Source organism: Oxyura jamaicensis, chromosome 9 (assembly GCF_011077185.1).
Source record: "Oxyura jamaicensis isolate SHBP4307 breed ruddy duck chromosome 9, BPBGC_Ojam_1.0, whole genome shotgun sequence".
In the NCBI taxonomy this organism is placed as follows: Eukaryota; Metazoa; Chordata; class Aves; order Anseriformes; family Anatidae; genus Oxyura; species Oxyura jamaicensis.
The window spans coordinates 12,212,534-12,235,372 of NC_048901.1; the positions used below are offsets into that span (position 1 = coordinate 12,212,534).

The window sequence follows — 22,839 nt, forward strand, 5'->3', positions numbered from 1 at the left end:
AATCTGAGTTAACTGCTCAGAGAAACAAGGAAGTCTTTATAGTTTGCATGATTCAGTGAGAGAAAATTGCTGGAAACAGCAACTGTGTATTTCAAAATATGATCACATTCAACGCGGTTTCATTCCTTTAGTAATCTATCCTGAATTCCTGTGTTAAAGGAATGGCTATAATGCTCAGGTCTTGCATGGTGAGCTTTCTGCTCGGTGGTACGATGCCAGGGGCATTGTCCTGGCGTAGCAAGGAGAATGCTGTTTAAGTTCAGTGTTTTCTTATGGCAGCACAGCCAAAAATGGGGAAATGAAGCCAATTTTTAAATGCGCACCCTTTTATTGAAACATGAAAATGAGCAGCACCGTTAGGTGGGGAAAGGAGGCAAAACTGCTTCTTTCTTCGGCTAAATGGCAGTGGCTTCTCTCATCAGGTCAAGGTTAAATGATCTACTTCTACATCATATAAGACTGATTCCTTAGCCCAGGTCAGAAGGCAGCAGTTGGTTTCCTCATGCTCTTACTCTAAAAAATGCACTGCAAGATTTCCTGTGAAGGAAATTCTGCCTTAGTTGTGTGAAACCCTGTCTGTGGACACAAAACTATCCACAGCTTTCTGTCAGTGGAAGAGTCTTTTCAAGAAAATTTGTAAGAAGTGGCTGATGACCTACCAAAGCTAAGCAGGCTGTGTATGTTCACATTTTATTCTTTGGTTCAGAGACAAACCTGACAGATGTGCGCAGAAGGAACTCCCTTCACCCCTTTTTCTCCTGGTTGAGCACTGCCCACCAGTTGCTTTCTCCTTCCTTCCTTCCAGAGGGTGTTTGTCATACGTTAGTTTTGTTTGTGTAGAGAAGCACAGTAAGGAATTAGATATCTCAGCCTAAGATCGATTTCTCTTCTTTTCCCTGTTTTAATCAGGATTCCCTGGGAATGCTGAAACCGAAAGACATGCCACGTTTTATTCCCTGCCATCTTCGATAGAACGGACTCCCACCAAATTAGCCACCCAGAAAGTTCCCTTTGGCTCTCATGGAAATTCAGCCTTTCAACCCATTGCAGCTAGCTGTAAAATAGTGCCTCAAGGTCAGATTCCAAGCCCTGCAGAGTCACCCGGAAAATCCTTCCAGCCTATCACCATGAGTTGCAAGATTGTATCAGGTGAATGTTAGTTTACGTGTCTGAGTGCTTCACCCTGGAAAGCAAGAGTTTGAAGGAGCTGGACTTGGTTTGTGTCCGTCCCCCAGTTGCCTGCCAATGTTTGAACGTCAGGCAGTAGGAAACTAGAGTAAGGAGCTGAACACACTTCTTAATGGTGAAGGAAAAAAATGCAAGTGTGAAATGCTTTGTATGAAATTGAAAGTGGGATGAGAGCTGTTCTCTCCCTTTTCATGAATGCTTTTGGGTGTGAAAATGGTGGTCCTTAACTGGACTGCTACCCACAGAAAGGCCCAGGCAAGGACACAACTTCCACGTGGGCAGTTTGTATGTGGGGAAAAAGCCCTTCTTCTCCCTCCCTCTTTCAGACAACGGGGATGGACTAAGAAGATTTTTTTTCTGATTACTTGGCAAATAATTTTCAACCTTGTTCACTCAAATGGTTCCTCTTATACTTGCGATATCTCCTTAGATGGAACAACTTTGGTCTTCCTCTTCCATACATCCAGCCTCTGGATTAATTTTTCAGCTGACTGCAGTGAGCAATGTGATGCTCTTTTGATAGTTTCCCAACCAAACAGTCAGGGTACTGTTTACTCACTTCACATACAGTCCCTTCCCTGCCTGGGCATGATGCCATCCACTGGATGATGTTTTACATAAAAAGTTTTAATGTACAGCTGACTGTGTCACATATTATGAAGCTGAAAGATGACCCACTACATCCCTTCATTTTCTGGTGGTCAGGTTAGAGAGGATGTAGCACCTCAGGTGATCACAATGTGTGATTTCTGATGATCAGCTCGCTCCCAGCTCATTTTCCTCAAGTGTGCTTTTTTGTTCAAAATTTCAATATTTCTCCTTGATATATTCAAAGTGTTAGTGATTTATATTTGAACCTATGCCAAATATTTTCTTCTTTCCCAATAAGCTCTACTCTAATCTTCTTTCTCCAAGGCTGTCCAGAAAGCACTAATTATAGTATGTCCTCTCTTTCTTAAAATCCTTGGACTATTCTTTGTTGCTCTTTGCAATTTAAATGTTGCTCTGCAAAATATTTTTCCAAGGCTCTCTGTCTGCTGAGAAAAATCACCCCTTTCCTATTTCAAGAGCAGCTCATAAGACACAGAGAATTTATTTGATTAGCATTTATGTTCCATTTTAATAGTCAATTACTGCCAAGAAAGCAGATTGACAGGCACTTGAAGTTTAGAATGCTTGCTGCCTTCTTTCTCTGATGACTTTTCTTGCCTGTCCTTATCTCTGCATTACTTGCTTACCCCCTTGTGCATCTTTTTTCTTCTGTTTTTTTCTCTCTCTCCTGGTCCTCTTACCCAGAAGATACACATTCTACAGCATTTGCTTTCAAGGTCTTCTGCTGTAATGAGAGCAGTGAAGAGACAAGAGTGGTCTGGCCTGCCAGCTAGCTGCTGTATCGCGTGGCCTTTTGTGTGAGCTGCTTGGTTCTTGGGTTGGAGTGCCTGCAGCATGGGCTCCAAGAGGGAAAGAGAGCACACATCAAGGAACTCTGCTCTCTTTCTTCTTCTCATTGGGTGGACTGGACTTGGCAGTGAGAATAATTTACATGATGATCATCCACCTCAGGATTCAGGGGTGGACTAGGTAGCTTCTGAAGTTCACTTTGAACCCTGTTTGTCCTGGCAGACAGAGAATGTCCGGGGTAGGTATGAGCCGTAGTGCTTTACGCTCCTTTTAATTTTCGTTCTATTTACCCTTTCTTCTCTAAATCCTAACACTTGTCTCAGGCTGGGAAATGCATCCTCAAAGATACTCCTTCTCTAAACCATTTTTAAAAGCACTATTGATGTATTTTTGTGTTCTCATGACATTTACAAGATAGAAGCATTGGACTTTTTTTCTGAAGGTTCTCCAATATCGACCCCTAGTCCATCTCCGCTACCTCGTACCCCAACCTCCACTCCGGTGCACATGAAGCAAGGCTCTGCTAGTTCAGTCATTAATAATCCGTATGTTGTTGTGGACAAGCCTGGACAGATGGTTGGAGCAGCAGCCACAAGCACAGGTGTGTAGTGTGATCAAAGAAGGCAGTGACTTAGTATTACCCATTCAATTTGCTCTCCCTTTTCAGTGATGACTGCAATAACTGCATTTCAGTCTGTGCTGTTAGAAGAGTACTCAGCAAAGGAAGAGTGGTGTCGTTGCTTAAGCGTCCTGTAGTGTAGTCGAGGGTATGGTGGAGTTTAACACGACTGGCTCTTTAGGTAACAGCACGTGGTGTAAGCCTGAAGCGAATTCATAGATCTCTATTCAGAGAGAGCCTGTTCTGTACAGCCAAAAGGGAAGGGGAGTTAGAGGTTGTGATGAATGGAGGTTTTAAACAGAAGTGGTGTGTGGGTGCTTGGGTGAGGACTCTGTCTTGGGCATGGGCAAAGAGCATGGAGAGCTGGCAGCAACTTATGGGTCTAGTCCTAAGTCCTGTGCTGTGTGTTGAAATGGTTGATAGAGCCAGGTTACCAGGAGAATAGAGGTTAGTTTTTGTTGTTGCTCTCGACTTCTGGCTGGTCAGAATGCAGCCAGTTTGGATTCCTCTAACTGGACTCTGAAAGGGTGCATCGAAAGGGGACAGAAGCCCAGGGTCAGACGGGGAAGAGGACTGAACCCCAGGAGACTGGGTGATGGCTGTGGTAGTCAACTGCTAATCTATGTGGAGGTGCTGGAGGAAAAGTCACTCAAAAGCCATTTATTTGTTACGACTTGTGGCCACGAATGGCTTTCTAAGAGCACACTTGTTTGCGTCTGTGTGTGCTTACCCCCATCTCGAAATGATTCTTCAGAGCCGTGTGTTGAACTGCAGTGTCTGTGTGACACAAAGTGTTCATTGTGCATGGCTGTAAAAATGGAAAAATAGATCTCTTGGTAACATCCCCTTCTTTTTTCTGAGGGAACACAGCTGCCATGTTGTGCACATTTTAATTTTATCACAGGGGGATTTAGTAGGGAAAGCACAGCTGAATGTTTTAAGTGTGTTTTAGGGCTTTCTTGGTAATGCTGAAGCTCTTTTACCAACAGGGTTTTTCTTTTTGTTTTGCTTTTTTCCTGTTTCTTCCTTACCTCCAGCCTGACTGTCTGTTCTGCATACATGGTTTGTCATGGTTTGGGTAACTTTCGTATTCTCATAGTAGTGATTTTTGCATGGAGGATAGGATCTGTAGAAGTACCAGGCGGTTTGGATGTGCAAGTCTTAATGCCACTAAAGGTGCGCTTTCCCACTACATCAGTGTTATTTAAGTATAGACTGGCCTGAAAGAAACTGCCTGCTGTCTCTTCTTCGCCTTGTATTCCTGTCACTTCCTTTTATCCTACGTGAGCCAAATCAGATCAGCAGCAGAGCATAAAATGAATACCTTCCCCTCCCCAGGTTGTTTTGTTGTCAGATAGCCACGTCACCAGACCCCATCTGGAACAAGGGGAATATGGGACTGGGCTTTGGCAGCCGGGTGGGATTGAGGGTAATGTGTATGGACAAAGTCACCAGGATGTTTTTGATAAAACTGCTGATCATATTTTAGAAAGGATTAAGGTCTGAAACTTCATGTTTTGTGTAAGCCAGCCTTTACAAATCCCATTGTTTTGAGACATGGCCGCACAGTTTACTTTTAAATGTAAGTGCAGTTTGTAAAAAAATCATGTGAGAGACTATGACTGTGTTTTCATGTGTGATCTGTAGCATCTCTTAAACAAATGGAGCTACAAAATCAAACCTGCAGCAGTAACCAAAGTGCTGTTGAGTAGCAACAGGTTGTATTCATCCCCTAATAATACAGGGCCAGTTCAGCACTGACCTTTCATGCCTGAACTCCCCCACCCATCTCAGGTGCAGGACGAGGGCAGTGCCGTGGCACAATTTTCCAAGAGCAGCATTCTTCAGACGCAGGAACCTGTCTTTGTTCTTCGTTTTTAGTTCTTCCTCTTCCCTACCTTGCCCTGTCCATTCCTCTGGTTACTCCTCACCCGGTGTCTGTCCTTTTCTGACCTTCCTTTTTCCTCCCAGTATCATTCAAACCTTCCCAATACCGGTGTTTAAGACTAGAGTATGTTCAGCGTTTCTGGGCAGTGGAGGGAGCTACGTTTACATCAGCAGATTCTGCCTGGAATCTCACCGGTAGCCGCAATGCTTGGTCATCCAGGAGTTACCTGACCCTTTACAGCAGACAGCTCTGAGGGGACATGGGCAGTGAGTTGTCCGGGGTGTGGATCCTGCACGTGAAAATTGTGCAGCAGCTGGCCTCAGGAGTATCACAGAGCCATGTTGGGTTTTAGGGCCAGCTGGGGAGAAGTGCAAGTGAGAAACTCTTCAAACACTGCAAAATAGTCTCCTTTTTCATTTCATACAGGTGATGGAGACAAAGACCTAATACATTGTAATGAAAATTGATTTGTTTTGTGCCCATGCCAACTCCCACTGATGTACCAACCTCGTTATGTGTACCTCATGGGCAATATAGATTCGGTCCTTACCTGAAATCTGCTTTGTTTCCCGATGCACAGGGAGCCCAACCAGCAAACTGACAAATGTTTGTCAGGCTTCTCACAGGACTGGATCTCCTGTATCAAAGACCCATGGGAGCAGCTTTGTAACCTCAGCTGTCAAGGTAATGTTCTTATTAGGTGTATACTTTCTATTTAAAACCCAGCTTCCTATTGAGTAGGGCTTTTTAGTATTATAAATTCTACATTTCAGGCAACTCTTTCGGTCCTCATTTCATATGAGGATATACTCAAACAGCTGTACCCCTGTGAGGACATGGTGGTTATACAAGATGATAGCGTTGATTCATGCAGCTGTAATTAAACTTGCCTACTCCTCTGTTTAAAGGCACTGATTTTTTGCTTTTCTACAAGGAAATCTGTAAAGGGCACAATTTGCAAAATGTCTTATCTGTCAAGAGAGCTCTTCTCTAACTGGCTTTGATCTTTTTCACTCTGTTAGTGACAGTATATGATTAAACCAGAGGTGCCTACCTCAAAACCTCCACTTGGCTCATTATCTTGTGCAGCAGCTTTTCCTAGCAGCCCGAAAATAGGTCATTTAATGACTTTACAACTGCCTACATTTAGAAAAATGTTCATGTAAACAGTAGAGTAACTGAATGTATAAACAAACAGTGATGAATAAGGTTCACGCTTCTAGCTGCAAAGCCCAAAAGGTATGGAGCTGAATTATCTCAGATAAAACCTCTCCCACGTCTTGCACAAGGAACAGTACTTCTGGCAGGCAAGTGGCGTCAGTGAGGTTCCTTCTGAAAGCATCTGGTGGGTGTGCTGCTGAAAACAGGAACGTTTCCCTGTCTCTGAGTCACAAGAATATTAGTGCTGGATATAGTGGGGAAGGGGCGGAAGTTTTTCAGTTAGCCTGCAGAGAGCAAATCATTTCACGTTTGGAACTGAAATGCTTCCTACATCTATTTGTTAACAAAAATGTGTTGAAGATTGCTCTCAGAAACAATTATTTTGGAGTAGCATTTTAAATGTCAGGTGTGCAGCTGTCTATTCTGCTCTTAAGAGCCTGGCTGTTAAGGATTTTACTTAACAATGTTAAAAAAAACATTTATTTTTCACTGGTTTGGGACAGTTCTTTATGTGTTTTAAGTGAGTCAGAGTAGGTGCATATCATTAATAAAAGTTGGAATCTGTATTTCCAGGGCAATGTCAGTTAAAATCTGAAGGTATTTAAAAAATAATAACCCTAACTGTAAACAGAAATATATTTGATTTATGTCCATATGTCTTCTGGTTGGTGGAAAAGTGATAATTTGGTGATTTCTTCAGAGAATGGGATGTTTGCTAGTTCAATGTGATGTTAACGGATTATGCTTCACTTATCACTCATCCCTTCACTATATGGAAGTTTACTCAGTATTTTTTTTAATGACTTATGCCTGTGTTCCTTTAGGCACTTTAAAATGCCCGATATGCACACTGCTCTTGAAAAGTCTGGTTGTGCCTCTAAACTTATCTTCACACCTTTTCCTGTTTGCTAGCAGTTGTGTAGCTATGTGGTGAACCAGAGCAAACAACTCCTCTGGTTGAAAAAGAACCTATTTTCAGCTGCGTGTGTCAGCACAAGGAAGATGGCAGGAGCACTGGTTTAGAGTCCGAGGCTTTTTTGGTCATGATCCAACCCCAGGATGGACTAAGTAGTTGTGAAACCAGTCTCAGAGTTCACACGGCTTGTAAATGAGTACAATTATTTTAATTAAACAAAATGTAACAACGCCAGGCCTCCTCAGATGCACATGACGTGTCGACCAGCCTCGGATTGAGGAATGACAGATGCACCATTTTGCAGGTGTAGGAATGTTTTTTATTCCATTTAGGTAGGTAGCCTCACTGTTTGTGCCAACTCATGAGTTCTGCCTGAAAAGACTGTGCCATCAGTACCTGAGATAATTTTGCTTGCAGATTAAATTGGATATATATATATTTTTTGTTCTCCGTAACTTGTTTCTTCTGAGATACTCTTCTCTTTCTGAGATTGGACATAGATTGGCAGAACGGTTGAGGTTGGCAGGGTCCTCTGGAGACCATGCAGTGCACCTTCTCAGCCTGGAGCAGGATTAGTTAGACCAGGCTGCAGATAAAAGTGTCCAGTTGGGTTTTGAGTTTTCTCCAGGGCTGGAGAGGGCACAGCCTCTCTCAGCAGCCTGTTCCAGTGCTCAATCACCATAAAAAAAAAAAAGAGGGGGGATGAGGGGTGGGGGGAAGAAAACGGTTTTCCTTATGTTTAAACAGAATTTCTTGCGTTTCAATTCATGCCCATTGGCTCTTGTCCTTTCATTGCATACTATTGAGCTCTGTCTGGCTCAGTCATCTTCACACCCTCCCGCAGGTATTTATTGCACATCGATAAGATGCTCACTCAGACTTCCTGTCTCAAGGCTAAAATAAGCCAATTATTAGCGTGCCTTAATTTTACAGCTCTGAAATGCTTTGTATAAAAAGCTGCTGGGGGACATGTGTCGATTTCTTTTATTTGTGTATGATATGGTAAGAAACAGTTACTGCTGTTGGAGATAACAATCTAGGAAACAAATCTTAATTAAGCAAATTGTGTTAAATATGTTACATTCTTGTTACTTAAATGTTGACTGATTTCAGAAATGGCTTATTTGTACAGGTAACTTGGGATTGCCCAGCTTGTCCATGCTACCCTCTGTAACTAATGACTTGTTTTCTTTCTTTTGTTGGATGTTTCACCATTTTTTTTTTGGCCACATCTTCCTATTTGCAGCAGGAGGATTCCCTGTTTGCCACCATGCCACCCCTTTGTCCCATTGGGAGTCATTCCAAGGTGCAAAGCCCCAAATCAGTCACTGGAGGACTTGGAGCTTTTACAAAGGTATTCCTCTTGGCTTTTGTGCCTGGACAAGGAGCACAGTATTAGCATTTCATGCTGACTTTTGCCACAGACTGTGTAACTTCCAGTGCATGTAAAACTTAACTGGAACCAACGTGTCTTGCTGCCGAGGGCTCTCTATCACCTCTCAAAAGATGTATCTTGACTTCTTTTCCTGTGGCTCTGCTGTTCCTGTGGTCTTTCTTTTCATCATCTCTTTCATCCTTTCTTGTTTTTCTTTGAATCGCTGTCATATTGAGGCAGATTTTTAAAGGTATTTTTGGTGGAATACAGAAAAGAAGTCAGTAGAAGATCTGTCAGGAGTTTCTAACAAAATGCTCTAGTTATTTCTGAGTGTCAGATGTTGCCATTTGTGAGTACATTTCCCTAAATGTTACCATACTGAATTTAAGGCTTTGGGCAATATTTGGTGATCCAGCTAAAAAGTTGAAAAAATGCTTCCTACTAGTTACAGTATCTACAGCAGTCTAGCAAAAAAGAAGAACAACAACAACAAAAAAAAAAAACTAACAAAACAAACAAACAAAAACAAAAAACCACCAAATCAACAGCCTTTCCTGAGCTGCTGATTTTGGTGATTAGATTTAGGGCCTGTTCCAGAGCAACACGTAGTCATGTTGAGCTACACACAAGAGAATAATATGATCTTTAACCAGTTACAGTATCTACATCGGGTTATATCTACACCTTTAATGTTAGCTATAATTTTGCAAGATAGAGGAGGAAAAAAAGGGGCTTATAACATGTTCTGAGCAGGAAAATATTTAGGTATTTGAAACCTTAAAGTGTTCTCCTTCCTGAGATGGAGATGTTAGTGATGTTAGTATGTGAGTAGAACTAGTAGGTGTAATATTACTACCACTGTCTGTGGTTCTTTAATTTTTGTGAGCACCTCTCAAATTTGGAATGCTCTGTAAGTACAGACCCCCTGCACACTTTCGCACTGGGAGCAGCCCCCATGTTAGGTCTGGGAGGTGGGTTAGAGTTCCCCTGATGGTGTGTGAGAACTACATCTGAGTTACTGGCTGTTGTGTGCCCTTTTTTACAGACAGGCTGTTCCAGAAATGACTCCCAGTCATTTAGAGTTGCTTGTTGTTTGTTTTTTTTCTGTTGTGGTGTTATTTATTTTTTTCTTCATATCTAAAAGGTGATAATAAAACAGGAACCAGGAGAGCTGCCCCAGCAACCCCAGCTACCAGCAACAGCGACAACCCCGCAGACCTCTGTGCAGCAGTATGTCACTGTAAAAGGAAGCCACATGTTAGCCTTGTCACCGCAAAAGCCGGTTGTGAGCACAGGCGAGGGGACGGTGCAGTCTAAGGTATGAGGCATTTGGGCTTCTTTGGGTTGGTGCAGGCCATCTGTTGTGTAGTTTCATTGCAACACCTCGTGCTTCTCCTGGGGGCGTGGAGTTAGTTCCATCTCAGAAAGAGGCAGGGGCACCCCAACTGGCTAGTTTCCCCCTGTGCACAGAGAGGCTCATGTCATGCTTAGCTTTTGTCCTTGAGAAGGGAGCAGGGTGAACAGGCACTATTGCATATTGTTTAGGGAAAACATCTCCCACCTCTGTCTAGCCCATTGCAACAGTGGGGTGGAGGTGGTTTTGGACTGGATCCCGACAACCCAGAAAGTTGGCTGCCATCATCAGCTCTTGCTGAAATTCATCCAGGTCTCTCTGTAACAGGAAGTGAATTCTCTCCTTGGACAACGTGCCTGCAACAAAAAAAGAGCAGGACAAATAAGGGGTAGTGGTGAGGGCTGGGATAGAGCTAGCGTAAGGTGGAAGCAATCCTACCTGAGTGATTGCAGTGCTGCTGTGACAGGAGTGACACAGCATCTCAGAAGGCATCATAAATGTGCAGTGACAAGATGACAGAGGTTTATAGCATGTTCTCAGCAGGAAAATACTTAGGTATTTGAAACCTTAAAGTGTTCTGGCTCCTTTCTGAGATGGAGTTAATGATGTCAGAAGTTCTCTCCCTTGTTGCCTGTTTCCATGGTAGATACAGTGAAATGTGCCGAGCACAAGAGACTACATATGGAGGGCTGAATTTTGCATAAGTAAATACATATTTGCATTTTCAACAGTTCATTGCCCTTTTTACTGCCTTACTTGCCTGTTTGAGCAGGTATGCAAACTCTGTTTGCCTGTGGATATTGTCAACAGACAAAATTGAAGCACTTGGCAGGTTCTAATTTGAGGCCATGGTTTTCCCAGGGAGTCTGTTCCTATGAATGTGTTGAAACTAAATCTTTGGATTTCTTTATTTCGCCAAGGCAAGCTTTATCCTCAGTTGGAATGAATCCGCTGTTTATATATCAGAGAAAAATGAAATTGCTCTGTAATTTGAATGTACTCAGTCTTCTGTGGTTACTTTGAAATCCTGATAGCGTTTAACAGTTTATTGCTTTTTATCTGGAGCTGGCCTCTTGCCAATCTAATTTTGTTTCAGAATGAATAGCCTTTGTACGTGAGTAGACATGTAGAAAGAGTCCTAAAATGTCTAGAGATGGAGGTAGCATTCCACCTAGAATTCAAGTGGTTCCTCTTGCAAGAAGCACATCACCCAATACTTATTTGTTGCAGGTTGTTGGCGTTCCAGTTGGTTCTGCTTTGCAGTCGACAGTGAAACAGGCGGTGGCTATCAGTGGTGGCCAGATACTTGTGGCAAAATCTAGTTCTTCAGTAGCAAAGGCTGTTGGTCCAAAACAGGTTGTGACTCAAGGTGTAGCCAAAGCCATCGTGAGTGGAGGTGGAGGAACAATTGTTGCTCAGCCTGTGCAGACTATAACAAAGGCGCAAGTTGCTTCCACAGGTGCTCAGAAAAGTACCTCTCAAGGATCAGGTAGAGTAATTTTATACCTTGTTAATGGCTCCTGATGGCTCTGTAATGAACTTTAAAATAATTGTTTAATGGTAAAGTTTGATGATGAATAGGAAAGTCTATGGAAATTCAGGCTGACTGAGGCTAGTGTGGTAATAAAATCTGAACTCATTGTCTGTTTTAGGGAAGAGAGCACAAGTACTTTACAACACGTGGTGTTCTATGAATAGAGTACATGGTTTGGTCAGACCTGCAGATGGCCCTCGCTTACATTGGCAGGGGGTGTTTGAGGTGTCCTGGGGTGTGGAGATCATCAGGATATGCTGGGGAATGTGCTAGAGACCTGATGGGCTTTCATGGAGCCAGGTCTCGTACTTTTGACCAGCGTTGTGGTCTTTGGATGTTCAAAGGAACTCTTGAACCCAACAAACAAAAGTCAAACTGTTCTTCCTGCATCTTTACATCTTCCCCCGTGCCCACAATTACGGGACTGTGGGCAGAAGCCCCCAGCCTGCTTGTGCGTGCACCTGGCTTTAACTGCACGTCTCAGCTCAGACTCTGGACAGTTTGAAAGGTACTGTGTGGCTTCTAGACTTCAGCCTGCAAACCCCACCACTGTGCTTCCTTGGCCTGTGGCCATAAGTACTGCACATTGAGTTTTTTTTTCAGACCTGTTCAATGTGTTTGTGCGTCACTGGTGGAGTTAATCTCAGTTAGGCCAGCTAAGCATGGATTATCAAAGGCTAGATGCATGCCACTCCCAGTACTTTCATTCTGTGCAGACTTCATTGCATACTGGCCTCTTCAAGCAGTAATTTTTTTCTTTTTATTCCTTCTTTCTAGTCATGGCTACACTGCAGTTACCAGCTACCAACCTGGCAAACTTGGCAAACTTGCCACCGGGCACCAAACTGTACCTTACCACCAACAGCAAGAATCCTTCTGGGAAAGGAAAACTGCTTCTGATACCCCAAGGAGCCATACTGAGAGCCACAAATAATGCTAGTTAGTCTTGCAGGGAAATCTAATGCTTTAAATAATGTAATCACTGTATAATTAATATGTTTGGGTGTTTTTGCTATAATGCATTCTGGTACTGTGAAAGTCAGTAATGGGATGGGGGTTCTTTGTTCACAACAGTACAGTACGCGGAGCTAAAAAGCTGAGGTGTCAAAAGAGTCTTCCATCATAGATGAAACTGCTTTACATTCAGGGCTCCCAGTGTCTTACTATTTGTGCTGAAAGCAGACTAACTTTCCCCATAATTCACAGTGAAAGATTGCCTTCACTGTGCAATAATGCTTTCTCTGTGGGGAGACAACTGCGTTTTCCTAATGTAGAACTGAGCAGGATTTGAATGCAGTTGTGAAATCTATTAATAAGTAATGGAATGTGACCCTGGAAAAAACTAAAAACATAGTAAGCTAGCTTTGAAAAGGATGAGTTAACTGTATCTAGAATGAGGGAAAGAAATAGATTTGAATATTGATAAAAGGTTTGACCCCAAGTTGTTGACACCAGCAGAAATGCTTTGTTGGTAATGGGCTTATGAATCAAACTTGCTGTGAAATACCTGGAGAACAGCACTGCTAAAATACTTCTGATGGGCAGTATTTTTTTCTATAGTGTGCTCTTGCATTGTGTAGGTTAAGAAAAGGTTGGTTGTGGGACATGGCTTAGTAGGTAATACTGGTGGGAGGGGGATGGTTCGACCTGATGATCTTGGAGGTCTTTTCCAACCTTTATGATTCTATAGGAAAGGATACGGCAAGTTTGGGACTGTATAGATGCAGAGTTTTGTTGTGAGCCTTGCCCAAAATGTCTCTGTTTTTAGGGCTGGGGTTTAACATGGGAGGTGGATTGGGTGCAAGGTGTTTGCTCATAGTTCTGATACTGACACTGGGGAGGAGAGTTTGTTCAGTTTAATATATAAGAATCAGCAGCATAGCTGGTATTTGGAGTATTTCCAGAGCTTCTGCTGCAGGTTCGTAACCTGCAAAAGACTGATTAAAAACAGTTTACCTGTTGGACAGTGTTTTCGTCAATAGAAATTTCACATCAGCCTGAAATGAGCTTTTCAGGCCCACCAGTCCTTACCCCCCCCATATCTCCTTTTGTTCACGATATTTGCTGAGCTATAGGAGAGTACAGCAGCACTTCTGAACTGTGCTGTACTGGGTAATTATGGTGTTTATGCCTGGATATTGCTCAGTTACATGATGTGTTACAGCAAGCATCTTGCAAGCTGTTTTCAATTATTTGTGTATACAGGGATACTTCAGCAACTGACATTGTCTGGTTACCAAAGAGTCAAGCCTTTTGTTCTGGTTACAGGTCTCCAATCTGGTTCTTCTACGAATAGTGGAGGAGGAGGAACACAAAGCACAAGCAGTAACTTGTCACAGCATCTCACCTATACATCCTACATCCTGAAGCAGACACCGCAGGTCAGTAGCATAAGCATATTAATAGAAGCAGTTCAGTATTTCAGGCTGCAGTGAATCTCTCTAGCAACCCTTGCCTCTTTCTCCTCTACCAGGTATCTGCTTTACCATTTGCTATAGATATTTCCACATATCTGCACTTTACCTCCCCTTACAGGGTGGGACCCCCTCGGGGCTTAGCTCCTTGTGGGCTGAGAAAGTAGCATGGAGCACTTTTTCAGGGCAACTAGTGGGTGGGGAGCAAGGTCTCCACACTAGGAGAGGTGATAAGACTAATAATATTAGAAGATCCATCTTACATAATAGGGATGCATGGAAGTTCTAGGAAAGCCTCACAGATAGGGGAATAAAAGAGAGTTATTAGAGAGAAATGGCAAGGCTGAGAAAGGAAGAAAAATGGTAAAACAGAAGCTTGTGTGAAGGGATCCATGTTTGACTGTAGGTGAATGAAGAGAAAAGAGCAACAACTAAATAAGGATGTAAAACAGAAAGGGATGCAAGGCTTCAGATGGTAGGTTGTTAGAGTGCACACCTCCAGATCTAGCTGTAGTGAGGTGGGGTTTGGTCTATTCTCCCACTCTGGTGACAGGATGAGGGGGAATGGGCTAAAGTTGTGCCAGCGGAGGTTTAGGTTGGATATAAGGAAGAACTTCTTTACTGAAAGGGTTGTTAGGCATTGGAATAGGCTGCCCCAGGAAGTGGTGGAGTCACCATCCCTGGAGGTCTTTAAAAGATGTTTAGATGTAGAGCTTAGTGGTATGGTTTAGTGGAGGACTTGTTAGTGTTAGGTCAGACGTTGGACTAGGTGATCTTGGAGGTCTCTTCTAACCTAGATGATTCTGTGATTCTGTGACTAAATACATTTTGAAGCTAGAAGGTGACAGTGGTTTGATTTCTGACATTTTTTTGCCTAGCCCAGCAGTAGCCTCTCTGATCTTGCAGGTTAAGCAGTATTTGTCACAAAGAATAACTCTGAAGAGCATGAGGTGTGTTATATTGTAGTGGATGCCTCTGAGTGTATAGGGAACTGTGGCTTTTTCACCTTTACCTTTGTGTTCGAAAGTGTTCTGCACCGAGACGGCTATGTCTAGCTCTAGGTGCAGAATCATCCATTGTAATTAACAATCCATTATTTTAGAAGTCAAAATGTTTTGGGCCACTGGCATGCTTCCTGCCCTTGGAAGGTGGACAGAGAGGAGACTTCCTTTCAGACCTTTCAGTGGGGTCAGCAAAGATGAGGACTTCAGATTTTTTTGTCTTCTTTAATTCAAGCGTTTGTGATTATGCAATACAGAAAGAATGTCAAAAACCTGCTTAATGCGTTATTTTGCATCACCGAATACCTGCAGATGTTGCTGTTCCACTACAGCTACAGTCTGTAGCAGTATTGTCACTTTTAGATTTCTGTTGACTCTTAACTGTGGTTTCAAACGCTGACCTCCCTGACTTATTTCTGGAGCAGGGCACCTTTCTGGTTGGCCAACCGTCTCCTCAAAGTTCAGGGAAGCAGCTGACGCCAGCATCTGTTGTTCAGGGCAATGTCGGAGTTGGAACATCTTCCGCACAAGGACAAGCATTAAAAGTGATAACTGGACAGAAAACAGCTTTATTTACACAGGTAACTTGCAAACGAAGTGTTTCTCTTACTGGTCAGCATTTTGACAGATAAAGTATAGGAACCACAATTGCATGTTATGAGAGCTTCCCCTTTCATAGTCAGTTTTTTCTTTGTACAGTTACGGCTGCACTATGAAAGCATGCGCAGGTATACTTTTATATGCAGATATTGGACCACAGTTTTCCAGCTTTATTGATGTTCTCAAAGTGGGTCATTTATAAGCTTAGGTTGCCAGTTTTTAAATGTGCTCCAGGATTTCTTAAAGTATTAGAGGAGTGAATACAGATAAATGCAAAAATGTGCTTAAATATTTGAACCTTAGAAATGAATCACCTGGTATGTCTCTTAGAAATTTTTGGCTTTAGTCATCTTGAGATCACTCAAAAGACCCTTTTTTTCTGAATAATCCCTATGAAACTCAAACTCACCAAGAGTGCCAGAAAACCGTCCAAAATTCAAAATCAGTAGGCTTTAAAAAACAAAACAACAACAACAAAAAACTCTACAGCTTGATAAATTTGAATTTGAGGTGGTAATTTTGTTCCAACTATTCTTGTCCCAGAATGCCCTTTTCTGTGCAAAAAGTATTTTTAAAATATTTTCCAGTAATATAAGAAGCATTCATCTTGTTTTTTAAACAAGCAAACAAAAAACAACCAATACGGTTTTAATATCGTTTACCCTATGCTGAATTTCTTTTCCAAGGCTGCACCCGGTGGACAGACGTCACTGATGAAAATATCAGATGGGTCTCTGAAATCAGTGCCTGCCTCATCCCAGCTCTCCAAACCTGGTACCACTGTGCTGAGAGTATCAGGAGGTGTTATCACCACAGCTGCTGCTCCTGCCGTGACCCTTCCCACAAATGGGGTGGCACAGGTGAGAAACAACCTTGCCAACATACTAGGAGATGACATTTGCACCCTACCTAGTATAATCCCTAGGCTACCTAGCCTTTAAACACCAAATCTGTCACTAGCACAAAAATTTGCAGAAGAATGTAAAATGCCTGAAGATCTGCATCCAGTAGGCCAGTGAAAGCCAATGGTAGTTAGAATGTAGATTGTTCCTCTGAGATCACAGACTCAACAATGTTCAGTGCCCAGTCTGTTGTGAATAGACCTCACGGTGGCCAAGGTTCACGATCGTTTGGTTCTGACCGCATTCAAAGAATGTCACTCCTCCCTACCCTAAGGAGTTGTAACGGTGCAGCGTAGGAATGGGGTGCTTCGCCATGAAGTAAGGTTGAAAGTAAAATATTTGCATTCCTGGAGTGAGGGGGACATGCAGCCATGTGTCCAATTGGTAGAGATTGTCCACCAGGAGTGGAGATAGAGTTCATAGGGTGGGGATGAGGCAGCAAAGAGGAAAGTGTGTTCACTGGGAGGCTTTCACAGCCTTCCTGCTTCTGTCTATGGGGAGGCAAAGGTTTAAACAAGTTGAGAGTTGAGGCCATGCTTCCCTTAGAGAGCTGAACCCTGGCATATATGGCACATACTGATGAAAGTACTGAAATTTGCTTTAAATGCTACTTACTCTGTACAGCTCTGAGTGAAGCTGCAGAGGTTCCAGTTTTCCATCCAACCTCTTTATCCCAAAGTCGCCACCACCACCTGACTTCCCAATGACAGTTATGAGCACCCTGTTGGCCTACCTATCCCTGTCTAGGCCACACAGCAGCCAGGACACTAGGATCCGCCTGGGGACTGAGCTGATGAGTGGCAAAGAGGTTGTTGCTAACGTTGTGAGATACCTCATCTGGAGGATTGCTTGCTGGAGTTAAGGGACCTAGCTCCAGATACCATCGCAGCAGTTGTGGTAGCGGTTCCTGTGTGCACAATTTCATGTTATTTCTGCTTTAAATAGTCTCCATTCTCTGTGTATCATATTGTTGTATACTGTTGTGTATGGGCTTTTTGTTAAGTGCTTGTAAATTTCTTTCTTCTTAGTGATAGAAAAACAGAGTTCTGCTTTTGCTATTTCTAGATATTCTCTCCTTGTGTTTATTGCTGAATCATCTGTGAAATTAAAAGCAATGTTATCACTGTCGTCTTCTTTTCTGCAGCAAATAGATAATGCAGGTTCCAGTTCATCATCTTCTGGAGCTCCTACAGCAAAAACCTCTGGACAACATCAAATCTGTATAAACCAGAGCCAGTCTACTTCATCAGCAGTGAATAAGACTGCTACTTCTACTGTTGTAAGTGTTGCTTCTCTGGTGACTACACCAACGCCTGTGACTGGAAAAGCTGCAGTATCAGGTATTCTCCCTTCATGCCTTTCCTACAGAAAGTTAAAATTGTGTACAAGTTCTTTAGATGTCTTCACTGTAAAAGGAAGAATGTGGAATCATCTGCCTTTGTGAACAGGTGAAAGTAGAGTCATGCTTTCTAAAACGTAACTTATTAGGATAACTTTTGGCTTAGCCAAAGAGATGTGTAAGTAATTTGGCATCCTAATACAGTGCATTGACTGCATCTGATACAAGTAACAGTGCAAGTTGCCTACTGGTATTGGAGGGGGATTTTAGATTTTCATGCCAAATCCTCTGTAGAGGATGCATTCTGCTTGTTCAAGGTATCAGACATACTATAAACTTGGTTCAGTTTGTGAAAGTGAACTGCCACTGAAGTTGGAGAAGTTGCGTAAGCAGAATTTGGCTCTGAGACTTTGCATCTGCTCTTTTTGGCTTGGAAAAAAAGAGCGGTTTTGATTTAAGGTTCATAAATGTTTTAAAGTCATAATCTGAGTACAGCAAAGTGGATTTGATCTGGAATCTTTCAATTTAATAAAGACAGAGCAATAAAGATGGACCACCTCTAGGTAGAGGAGTTTTTTTCCTTATTCAGTTTTACAGTCTTCCATTATATTTTGTATTAGGGAGAGCAAATATAGCAGATTTAATTTTAGTATTTAATTTTAGTATGAGTTAACATTAGACATCTTCATTTTGACTTCTGATTTACCTGCTGGTATGTCATACCCATTTGAAATGGCTCCTTACTAAGGGGAAACAAAACAAATACAAAAAAAGAGAAAGTTAAGTGACATGGAGCCCATTTAACAGTCTCTTTTTAAAGCAGCTCTTCTCATTTCCGTTGTACACAGTGTTCCAAACTCGTCCTTTCTTCATCACACTGTGTTTTCCAAAGCTTGAAAATAAACAACAGAAGCTGTTAAGAATACTGCAATTCTGCTATAAGCAGTTGAGTATTTTTTTTCTTTCCAAACAAAGCAGCTAGAGTTTTTGTTGGAAATATACCATTCTAAATAGCTTTCCGATTAAGGCTGCCATATGTAAGAATATCATCTAGATTTTTTTTAAAAATCTGAGACACTGACTTCATTATTAAAAGCAAATTCAAAGATCCCAAAAGAAGCAATTGCTATAAAACATGTTATTTCAGTGGGGTGGTGGAATACTATGTTAGAATTCTTGAGATCTGTATTTTTAAAGGCAACTTTTCAAAAAGAATTTCAAATCTTCCTGTTGTTTTGCAATGGGCAGTGTTGTCTCCCTGTCAGGCTAATAGGAATAGTTGCAAATGTCCCTTTTTACTTGCCTTGCAGTTTGGGTCCTTTGCCATGCTGTCCTGACACATCTTTGCATCACACAGTTATGACATCCCCAAAGCCACACTTATAAGTGATAACACTTTCTTGAAGTGTGAGGAGCTGTTCTGGAAGGAAACTTGTGAAGCCCTGAACATTTAAATGCTTGCTGAAGACTGACTGTCCCTAAAGAGAGTTTTGGTTTACTGTTTAACGTCCCTAGAAGAGCTGTTTATGTTTAACGTCCCTAGAAGAGCTGTTTATGGGCAGTGCATCAAAGAGGAAGCCAGCAGCCACTGAGCTTGAGCATTGTGGTGCGCATTTGAGAAAGCTGGAGGCAGAAGAAGAGGTTTTGCCAAAACTTGTGGCATCAGATACTTAATTCTAAATATATATATATATATTTTTGTTTAAATGGATCTTAAATAGAAAGTTCTATAATGTTTAAAAATGAACTAGGCTAGCCTCCTTGCCCAGTGTTCATTGTTTAACTGACTAGTGTTATGTATCTTTCCAAACCAAGGGACATTTTTATCGGACCTTGCATGTCTGGTACTTGGAAGGCAATTATTTCTTAAACAATAGTAATGGATTGCAAGGGGAATAGAAACTATTGAAACAAATAGTGTGTATAAAACTACCACTGTGAAACTAAGAAGTGCGTTGTTTGCAGTTTTCTAAAACAAAAGCTGAATAAAAGTTTATTCAGTCAAAGCATTAAATAAAATTATATAGGAAAAAGCCAGTTTACTAATAAAAATGATAAGCATAGTCCCATATCGCAGTACTAGAGCCCTGGTTCTGGTGGTTTGGGATGTCATCACTGTGGAGGAGGGAACTAGGGGAACAGGAGATGGGTGCTCCTCACCCATTACCCCGTGGTTCAGCTTGGAGCCACGTTGGCTTCCACTAGTCACTGGATGCTGCCACTGTTAATGTTGTTAATAACACAATGTCATGCTTGTTCTTCTAGACTTAACTAAAATCAGTTATTTAACTCAGTCCCCCCCCTTAATGTGCTTCATAGCTTGTTCAGTCATCTTTATGGATACATGCATTGAGTGCTTGTAACAGAAAGACATGGGACGCTCAGTTCAGGTATATTCTTTGTCAGACTGGCTGCACAGGCTTGGGTTTGTCATTTAGTTAAAGCATGGTTGATTTTGCTCTGCTAACTGCAGTGGGTGCTGCTAAGCTGAGCTGCAGAGGTGAAAGGGGCTGTGTAAGTATGACAGCTGTCATTCACTGGCTTACCAGATGCTTGAGCACAAGGAAAGGAGAGGAGAGCTGCGAGTCATGCTCTAACTGCCTTTGTCTTGTTCTATTAAGAGTGTTTTATTCTGTGCTGAGCCTGCTTCATTTGAAAGGTTTGTTTTACATCAACTTTTGCTTAAGATTACTTAAGTGAGAACTTGCTTCACAAATGTCAGAGTGCTGTGCATCATATAATGCATCTCAGTACTTTAGCAGTCATCCGTGTCAGTAAAAATTTAACAGGCAGTTCACTGAAGTGTGGCTTGTTAAGATGGTGGCAGTGGTAGCTTACAAGCCATCCTACTTCAGTCAGAAAGGGAGAGAAATAACTGGAGATAAACAAAATGGTGTGTTTTATTTAACATTTTGTCTTCCATTCTTCTTGCAGGGTTGCTAAAAATCCACTCAAATCAGTCTAGTCCACAGCAGGCTGTTCTGACAGTTCCCAGCCAGCTTAAACAGCTCGGTGTAAACACAGCTTCTGGAGGTGTTCAGACTATACTCATGCCTATGAACAAAGGTAAAGGGCAGAGGAGGATGACAGATGGTGTTTGAAAATCCCCTTTGACACAGGGTAGCTCTTCGTCACTGTTGGCATACTTGGTCCAAAGGTTAGAGATAGAAGAAAATATAGCAAGGAAATTCATCCCTAAACTTTGTGTTGCAAACATTTTATTGCTTCTGAATATGGTTATATGCCAAAGTTTTATTTTTTTAAATTTGTTGTCCTTTTTATTTCCTCTCCAGTGATACAGTCACTTTCTACTAGCAAAGTTGCAGCTGTTACAGCTGTCACATCAGCGAGTACAGTTGTCCCGAGTCCCTCTACAGCATCCATTACTAAAGGTAACAAAAAATTTCTCTGTAAGATAAGTACTAGAAATATGCCAGTGCTGCTTTATGCAAGTGGTCTGACTCTGAAATTAGACCTTGTGACTGTGGGTTCCTTTATTTCTGTTGATAGCAGGGTTTGAATTTATTTACAATGACATCTGGGGACTGGGAAATTTACAGTTACTTCCCCCTCAACAAAGCCAAAAGCATAGGCAAGTACAGAGAGGAAAGAGAATGTTCTGAAAAACTACTATTGAGTACTATAAACATTCATCATTTCAATCCATCATTGCACAAAAGCACAGAGCAGCATGTATTTGTACTGGGTCTGGCTGGGATGTTAACTTTCCCTGCAGCAGCCCATACAGTGCTGCGCTCTGCACTTGTAGCTAGAACAGCAGTGGTATCACACCGGTGTTGTGTCTGCTGTTGAGAAGTGCTGGCACAGCATCAGGACTCTCTCTGACCCTCCTAGGGGGTGGGCAAAAAAGTGAGAAAGAAACATCAGCAGGGCAGCTGACCTAAACCAACCAAAGGGATATTCCATACCATATGATGTCACACTCAGCAATAAAAGGTGGAAAAAGGAAGAAGAGGGGAGGGGTGGGCTCTTGTTGCGAAAACGTCTGTCCTCCTCCCGAACACCGGCTACGTGCGTTGAGGCCCTGCTTCAAGGACGTGGTCAAGCATCGCTCATTTGTGGGAAGTAGAGAGTAATTTCTGTCCTCTGCACTTCCACATAGCCTTTACTTGTTTTGTTTAGTTATTCCCTTTCCCCCTCCCTCTTCCCCTTTCCCTTTTTTCCCTTTAGTTGAATTGTTTAATTAATAATAATATTTCCTTAATAATATATATATATATATATATATATATATTTCTCTTTAATTAAATCATGCTTATCTCAACCCGTGAGTTGTTCTTTCCTTTACTTCTTCCCTTCCTCATCTGAGGAGGGGGAGTGAGAGAGCAGTTGTGGTGTTCAACTGCCTAGCACGGTAAAACCACCACAGTCCTTTTTGGCGCCCAACGTGGGGCACGAAGGGTTGAGATAACAATAGAATTGATTAAACTTACAACTAACACACTTACTTGCTAGTCACCATGTTCAGTGTCCTGCTAATATTGGCTTGTTTGATCATGTGTCATGCAATCCGAGTCATATTCTCCTTTCTCCTCTATATCCGATCCGAGAACGTGCTACAATGTGTTCGTTAAACCACCACGTAAAACCACCACAGTATTTAATCGCAGTCACTGCTGTCCTCAAAGTAGTGACTGAAAGCCCAATTCTTGCAGAATTGCTATGTCTCTTTCCCCTCCCCGCTGAATGACCAGACTGCCTGGCTGTTCTGGGTGTGGAACATCTCCTGCTGCCTTGGCAGAGTTCTGTCCTAGATGTGAGAGCTCACTGGTGACAATTTGAAATCCCACTAGTAGCTAAATCTGTTATTAGCTTTCTGTCCAGCTCTTTGTTTAAAAAAAGGCCAGCATACATTTTTAAGCAGTTCAGTTTAGATCATGCAGTCGTATGCAAAACGTCGGCAATTGGATGATGTGCATACATATTTTCTAAAAGGGATATCATCATGTTGAGATTTGGAGGGAGAGCTGGTTATGTTCTTGTGGCTTTCTTGCAGTACAGATGAAGCTTATGTTCTTCACAAGGTCAGGTTTGTTCATGTTTAAAGGAGAATGCAAACAACAAATTCAGTGATGTTACTTAATTTGTAAGACAGTCTTATTGGAGTCTTACTCAAGGCATTATTT

General features: G+C 42.1%; 1 protein-coding gene across 7 annotated transcripts in view; it reads left to right on the plus strand.

Moving 5' to 3' along the window:
* Positions 1-22,839, plus strand: part of YEATS2 (YEATS domain containing 2) — a 71,294-nt gene that overhangs the window by 36,310 nt on the left and 12,145 nt on the right. For 2 of the 7 annotated variants that reach the window (XR_004753263.1, XM_035334799.1), the window contains exons 11-23: positions 910-1,149; positions 3,032-3,190; positions 5,677-5,780; positions 8,420-8,527; positions 9,693-9,866; positions 11,133-11,391; positions 12,214-12,375; positions 13,705-13,817; positions 15,277-15,432; positions 16,138-16,311; positions 17,498-17,693; positions 20,627-20,758; positions 20,986-21,084. Coding sequence is in view for 4 of the 7 variants with exons in the window: in XM_035334799.1 (XP_035190690.1) it covers positions 910-1,149; positions 3,032-3,190; positions 5,677-5,780; positions 8,420-8,527; positions 9,693-9,866; positions 11,133-11,391; positions 12,214-12,375; positions 13,705-13,817; positions 15,277-15,432; positions 16,138-16,311; positions 17,498-17,693; positions 20,627-20,758; positions 20,986-21,084 (2,076 nt within the window). In the remaining 3 variants the exon portion in view is untranslated. Of the gene's footprint in view, positions 1-909; positions 1,150-3,031; positions 3,191-5,676; positions 5,781-8,419; positions 8,528-9,692; positions 9,867-11,132; positions 11,392-12,213; positions 12,376-13,704; positions 13,818-15,276; positions 15,433-16,137; positions 16,312-17,497; positions 17,694-20,626; positions 20,759-20,985; positions 21,085-22,648; positions 22,738-22,839 lie in introns of all 7 variants that reach the window. The other 5 variants (XR_004753264.1, XM_035334800.1, XR_004753262.1 and 2 more) reach the window with 4 other exon arrangements.